Below are 7267 nucleotides of genomic sequence, written 5' to 3'. Positions count from 1 at the left end.
GAGTGTTAGATTGGTCGTAGAGACACGTTTGCAGTGGGCTGGGGGTGGGGTGGGTGTAGTGGAATGAGACAGAAAGGCAGAGAGGCTGAGGGAGGATTATTTCTAAGCTTAGAGCCCAGGCAGTCGATGGCATGGCCACAGAGAATGGAGTCAGTAAAATCAGTGATGAACGAGAGGCCAATAAGTGTAGGGTGTAGAGATCTTGGAGGGTTTATGGGGTTAGACAAGGTTACAGAGGGAGGGAGGAGCAAGGCTATAGAGGAATTTGAAAATGAAGAACCCAACTACAGGCTCCAGCTATTGGAGATAATTCAGTCTTTCAATCAACAGACTTATATTTCCATTCAGTAAAGAAATCACACTTAGTCCAGTCACATTCCTCTCGAATTCAGTGCGTGTAATTCACAGCTTCCAATCCTCAGCCCTTCCCATTCCCGCTTCAATCCCCCTCCCCATTCCCACATGATGGAATATACATGCTCCCAGTCTCACTCGCTGTGGGTGACATTAGCCCAGTCAGGGTAGGTATCGAGATCAAACATGGCTCGTCCCCAGGTGTTGATGGCCACAGTAACACTGGCCACTCCGATGATGTTTAGCATGAATCCAGCCTTGACCTGTGGAATGGGAAATATCGACTGCATCAAACTGGATTAAATATACCCTCAAAAAGCAGGCCGCCTGAAAACTACGTTCCTCATGTGGGGAGGCAGTGAACTAACTCAGATTGGTTCAATTTGCTGGAGCCCAAAATAAGATCACGTTGCAGAGACACTGGAAGAGGCCATTCAGCCCATCATGCATATATCACAGGCCATTCATCCCTGAGTGTCTACTACACAGGAACAGGTGGAGGCCATTCTGCCCCTTCGATCTGTTGGAATGATGTAGCACAGACAGATTTCATTTGGCCATTATAGTTGTGCCAGTTCCTGTAGATTGTTCCCATCTCTTCTCTGCAATATTATTCCCTTGAATGTTCACTGGTCTATAAATCAAAACTATTTCCAATTGCTGAATATTCAGTAACAGGAAGACACAGATTGAAGATGATTGGCTAAAGATCCAAATGGGGAGAAGAGTTTGAAGGTGCAAACATTGCAGGTACATGGGAAAAGTGGGCACTGGGGCTGAATGGAATGCCCATGGATTGCTGGGTACGGAGTCAGTGGGCTCAATGTCTCCTGATATAGTGAACTATTCTGGGATTATTCCTATGACTTATTCCATTTTTGAAAGTTCCTATTAAATTTGCTTTGAGCAGCCTGTTCTAGATCACAACGCACTGTGACAGAAATCAGTTCCTCACCTTACTTTTCGTCCCTTTGTCCAGCCTCTTAAATCCCATTACTGAGCCTCCCGCTCCACAAACAGTCCCTTCCTGTTTAAGCTCTCAGTATTATTTGAACAAACCTCTTTTCAGCTTCTTTGCTGTCAGGAGAACAGCTCCAACTTCCCACGTCTCTCCATGTAACTGAGAACCCTCGACCCCCTGAAACATTTCAATAAAGCTCAGTGCCCTTTCCAAAGCCTTGACATCTCTCCTAGATCCTGGTGCCAGACTGGGCACAATACATGGACACTAACCAGAGCTTTCTAAACAAAGCTTTTGATTTAGTGCTTCATTGCTTTTGTACTGTTTGCCTGTTTTGATTAAGCTGATGATCTTTCTGCTTTTTAACAGCCTGTCAATGTGTCCTGTCACTTTGGAAGATACACACACACCTCCAGGTGTCTCTGTGCCTGCAACTACTCTAGAACTGTACCCTCTGGTTTAGATTACCTCTTCTCATTCTCCCTTCAAAATATAACACTTCACACTTCTCTGTGTTAATCATAGAATCCCCACATTGTGGCAAAAGGCCATTCGGCCCAACAAGTCCACACTGCCCCTCCAAAGAGCATCCCACCCCTGCATTTCCCCACATCTAACCCACCTAATCTATACATCCCTTAACATTATGGGAAATTTCCCATGGCCAATCCACCCTAGCCTGCACATCTTTGGACTGTGGGAGGAAATCGGCGCACCCGGAGGAAACCCACGCAGACTCGGGGAGAATGTGCAAACTGTATCAGCCATGAAACTGCCCAATCCGATAGTTTGTCTGTGTCCTTTCAAAGAATGTGCTTCTCCTCCTCATTATTTCCTTGTTCCGTATCATCCACAGGTTTTGAAACTGTGCCTGGCAATTTTTGTATTTCCACACGAGGTAGGCATCGTTGGCAAGAGCAGGATTTGCTGCCCATTCCTAACTACCAGTGAGGAGCTGGTGCTGAGCTGCATGTGGGGAAGGTATAACCCACTGTGCTGTTACGAAGGCCGTTCCAGGATATTGACCCAGTAACAGTGAAGGAAAGAGGAGATATTTCCAAATCAGGGTGGCATGTAGTTTCAATGTGGAGTTGGACTCAATAATGTGCACCAAAGTCCAGATCACAAATATTTAGCGAAAAGGGCAGTGCTCGTGACTTCCGGAAATACCAATGTGTGCTCCCAGCAGCCTGAGACACAGTTGCTCATCAATACTTTCTGTATTTACCATTTTATATAGGCCATGGCAAGGCATCTCCAATTTTCATCTCTACCTCTGTCTGAGAACATAACCAACTGCAACCAGAGTAGGCCATTTGGCCCCTAAGCCTGCTCCACCATTCAGTATGATCACAGAATCCCTATGGTGTGGCAGCAGGCCATTCGGCCCATCAAGTCCCCATGGCTGATCAGATTGGGAATTCGTTTCACTTTCCTGACTGTTCCCCATCACCCTCCACCCTCCAATCAAAATACTCACCATATCCAACACCTTGAGGTGGCCATAGGAGAACACGATGGCATTGGGGGGAGTAGCAACAGGCAACATGAAGGCAAAAGAAATGCTTAAAGTGGTCGGAACCATCACGTATAGAGGATTCATACGGATCGTAGTAGCCTGGATTGGAAAGAATGAGAGAGAGAGACAAGTTAGCAAGGAGAAGTGGCTGACATCTCCATTCTGTGTTTGTTGTCTGGGATTATGGGCTGTAGGAATGTTGTTTAATGAACGATGATTTAACCAAAATTAAATTGGTATAATCATTCTATGCTGGGTGTTAGTGGTTGCGTTGTGTGATCTTTAATAAATCACTGGAAGGCGAGATCAAAATATTCAACCCGGTACACATGACGAACAAAGTTTGGGCCTGAGATTCCATGTGTGTCTATTCGGAATACACACAGCCTTGCCATGATGGATGAGGCATGAAACTGGCCCACTGCTTGTTCTTTCACATGGCTGTTTGAAGGTGAGCAAGGCAGTTAATCCCAGTGTCCCAGCCAATAATTCACCAACAAACACAGGATCTGGTCATTTATCACATTACTGTCTGGGAGAGCTCACTGTGAGCTAATTGGCTGCTGTGGTTCCAACTTTGTAACAGCAATCACGTTTCAGCGGAACCTCATTGGCTGTGAACTGCTATAGAAATGCAGCTCTTTTAATCTTGTATTCCTGCAGCACCTTATTGATAATTTCAGCAGCAACGAGAAGCACAGAGGTCAGTGACTATCCTACTGGCCTAGTGGCATTATCACTGGACTGTTACTCCAGTGACCCAGATAATGTCCTGGGGACCTGGGTTCGAATCCTGCCACAGCAGATGGTGGAATCTGAGTTCAATAAAAATATCTGGAATTAACAAGCTTCGATGACCATTAATTCATTTCTAATTGTTGGGGAAAAACCCATCTGGTTCACTAATGTCCTTTAGGGAAGGAAACTGCCATCCTTACCTGGTCTGGCCTACATGTGACTCCAGACCCACAGCAATGTGGTTGACTCTTAACTGCCCTCTGGGCAATAAATGCTGCCTGGCCAGCAACACCCTCATGCCATGAATGAATAAAGAAAATAAAAACTGATGGTCACAGCAGCAGGTCTTTTAGGTCCAGCTTTCCACCAATAACAATAGATGTTCCAATCCATTCGATTTGAGCAGCTGGAGGTTGAAGGGGTTGATTGTGGTCAGGTTATGACCAGCAGCATTTTCCCTCATTGAAGGGAAGCCAGTGACATCTCCAGGCAGACCTCAGCTTCATCCAAAGGCCATTCAGCCCCTCAGGCCTGCTCTGCCACTCTATCCCTCTATTTTAAGTTGAGGATTCCTTCTTTACAATCAGTAATTGTAGGGATCTGAGGGTAGTTCCAGTACTCAACATGTTGCAGAAGCTCTCTGTATATTGCTCACCATCCTCTTTCCTGTTGGGATCTAGAGGGATCGCTTGGTTGAATGTGACAAAAGAAATCTACTTGGTCATCCAATGAGAAGACGGTCTTCACTTAAACAAGATGTAGTTCATTACATGATAGTGACTAGGTGTGAGTTACATTATTTTGATAGACATAGTTACAGAGACTACGAGGAAGTTGCAGATTGTAGGTCTCTCTCATTTGGGACCCTAAGCTGTTCTCCCATCCAGTCTGTATGACATTATCATAGTTGGAGCTTAAGGCCTTCCACAGCATTAACCCTTTCAGACCCTAAACCCTGATACAACGGGAACATTACTGATATTTATTCCCCGTCCCTAGTTGCCCCCTTGAGAAGGTGGGGGGGGGAGCTGCCTTCTTGAACCACTGCAGTCCATGTGCTGTGGATTGACCCACAATGCCCTTAGGGAGGGAATACCAGGATTTTGACCCAGCGACAGTGAATGAACAGCAATATATTTCCAAGTCAGGAGGGCATGAGGTTTGGAGAGAAAGTTGAAGAGGGCAGCATTCCCATGTATCTGCTGCCCTTGTCCATCTAGATGGAAGTGGTGGTCGGTTTGGAAGGTGCTTGGATTTCTTTGCAATGTGAACCAATAAGAATTGGTGATTGTTGAGTATAATTGGTCTTCCCTTAACAATTTTGCTTATTAAGTCCCTTCTGTAACCTAAAATCCTACCTATTGATTTGGGTTCTTGTGGTGCAGTGATATCGTCCCTACCAACATACCTCTGAACAAGATAGACCTGGGGTCAAGTCCCACCTGCTCCAGAGGTGAGTCATACCATCTCTGAACAGATTGATTTAAAAAACAAATCTGCCGAGTATAACTACTTGAAAAGTGAGTAGCTCCTGGTTGCTAGTAAAGGGTTAATCCTCGGTTATCGAGCAGAAATGTGGCTTGTTTGTTTAATTAGTTCCCAATTTCCACTGGGATGGATATTGACTGATGGTATATACCAGCATGTCTTATGTTATGGAAGTCAGTCTGGCGGTGCTTTGGACAGAGTCCCTAACCCTCAGCTAAGAAGTTCCAGGATCAAATCCCACTCCAGGGCACGATAATTAAAGAAGGTGTGCTCATAATGAGGCCAAACAGATTGGGTATCAACCTGCAAATCCTTCCGACAGCCCCTCATTGAGAGATGCTGAGAGTGGGAGAGGCACAGCCAGTAAGGAATAAGGGAAGTTGCTGAATACATCGAGTATTGTTTCTGTTTCTGGAGCTCTCACAAATCCCTGCTTTCCTCGTACACCCCATTCCTGGGACAGTGGAATAATCTCAATCCCATCAACTCCCTGACATAAGCCACGTTTCCAACTTCCCTCAGCTCCCTCAGGTTGGTTTACATTAAATGGGTGATTTAGCTCAGTTTTAAAATTAATTCACGGGATGTGGACATCATTGGCTGGGCCCAGCATTTTATTGCCTGCCCCTGATGGTGATGGCGATGGCGATGACGATGGCGATGGCGATCCCACAATGCTGTTAGGGAGGGAATTCTGGGAACTTGACCCAGCAACAGTGAGGGAAAAGCGATATATGTCCAATTCAGGATGGTGAGGGGCTCGGAGGGGAACTTTCAGGGGATGATGTTCGCATTAGTCCTCCACCTTCCTGAACAGTAACCCGACTGATTCCTGTTTATAGAGTTCGGCCCCTTATTTGACCAAGCTGGCCCGGCCTTGTCCAAAGGTCTGCTTACTGGGCAATCCAGCACTCTTTCCCCAACACCCCCCCAAGTGGGACTGGAACCCACAGCTTTGTAACCCTGAGGAAAACCTCTCCCTCCAGCCCCCACCACCTGTGTTTCACCCCGAGTAAAGGAGCAACATGACAAGCAGAAAGCACATACCATTGAAGCCAGGATAGGGAGGAAGAGCGTGGCTGTAGCTACGTTGCTTGTGCATTCTGTGAAGGTAGCAACTACCGTACACAAGATAATCACGATGGCCCATTGGGGAATGGTCTTCAGGGGGAGTAACTGATTCCCCAGCCATCTGGAAAGACCAGAAACCTGGGGAGGGGAGGGAGAAAAAACATTGAAGATTTTAGCTCTGACAGAATTTCTGCTGATGTCTGAAAATTAAAAGCAGAACCTCAAAAGTTAATAATATTGATAGAATTACCTGAGCCACGCACAGATTGTTTTAGGAAGAGGACAGTAAAGGTGGAAGCTGGGGGGTGGTAGAGGTGAGTTTTAGTTTGTGGGCAGCTGAGAGAATTGGGACCTCTCTCTTTTAGATCACCTTCACCAAAACTGTCCTGGAATCAGGAATCTGCTCAGTCGTAACGAGGCAGTGGCAGGGTCCTGAAAACTAACCAATAGTTGGGGTGGTGGGGTGGGGAAGAAGGGTTAGAGTTCAGGGATGGGAGTGGAGGGGTCAAGTAAGGGAAGATGCCAGGAGAATATAGGAGAACACGACAGGGATATAAACGAGTCAGTGGAAACGGAAAGATAATGCGGAGTGGTTCTTTTCACTGGGAAAAATATAGAACATAGAACAGTACAGCACAGTACCGGCCCTTCAGCCCACGATGTTGTGCTGAACTTTAACCCTAATTCTAAGGTCTATCTAACCTCCACCCCTACCTTATACTATCATCCATATGTCTATCTAATAGTCACTTAAATGTCCCTAATGAGGCCGACTCCACTACCCTCTCGGCAATGCATTCCACGCCCCTACCACTCTCTGAGTAAAGAACCTACCTCTGACATCTCCCCTATATCTACCTCCACTCACTTTAAAACTATGCCCCCTCGTAATAGCTACCTCCACCCGAGGAAAAAGTCTCTGGCTGTCTACTCTATCTATACCTCTGATCATTTTGTACACCTCTATCAAGTCACCTTCGTCGTTCTAAAGAGAAAAGCCCTAGCTCTCTCAACCTTTCCTCGTAAGACCTTCCCTCCATTCCAGGCAACACCCTGGTAAATCTCCTCTGCACCTTTTCCAACGCTTCCTCATCTTTCCTGTAATGAGGTGACCAGAACTGGACACAATACTCCAG

General features: G+C 46.1%; 1 protein-coding gene across 1 annotated transcript in view; it reads right to left on the bottom strand.

Annotated features, from left to right (window-relative positions):
• Positions 1-6: 6 nt before the first annotated feature.
• LOC109922792 (solute carrier family 13 member 5-like) overlaps positions 7-7267 on the bottom strand; it is a gene marked incomplete at its 5' end in the record, with an annotated part of 7792 nt that continues 531 nt past the window's right edge. The window contains 3 exons of the mRNA XM_048593785.1: positions 7-617; positions 2796-2933; positions 6108-6269. Of these exons, the coding sequence (XP_048449742.1) occupies positions 489-617; positions 2796-2933; positions 6108-6269 (429 nt within the window). The remainder of the gene's footprint in view (positions 618-2795; positions 2934-6107; positions 6270-7267) is intronic.

Source organism: Rhincodon typus, unplaced genomic scaffold, assembly GCF_021869965.1.
Source record: "Rhincodon typus isolate 14 unplaced genomic scaffold, sRhiTyp1.1 hic_rhity00003915, whole genome shotgun sequence".
Taxonomy (NCBI): Eukaryota; Metazoa; Chordata; class Chondrichthyes; order Orectolobiformes; family Rhincodontidae; genus Rhincodon; species Rhincodon typus.
Note: the sequence above shows the minus strand (reverse complement) of the source record. Positions and strands in the feature narration are given on the sequence as shown.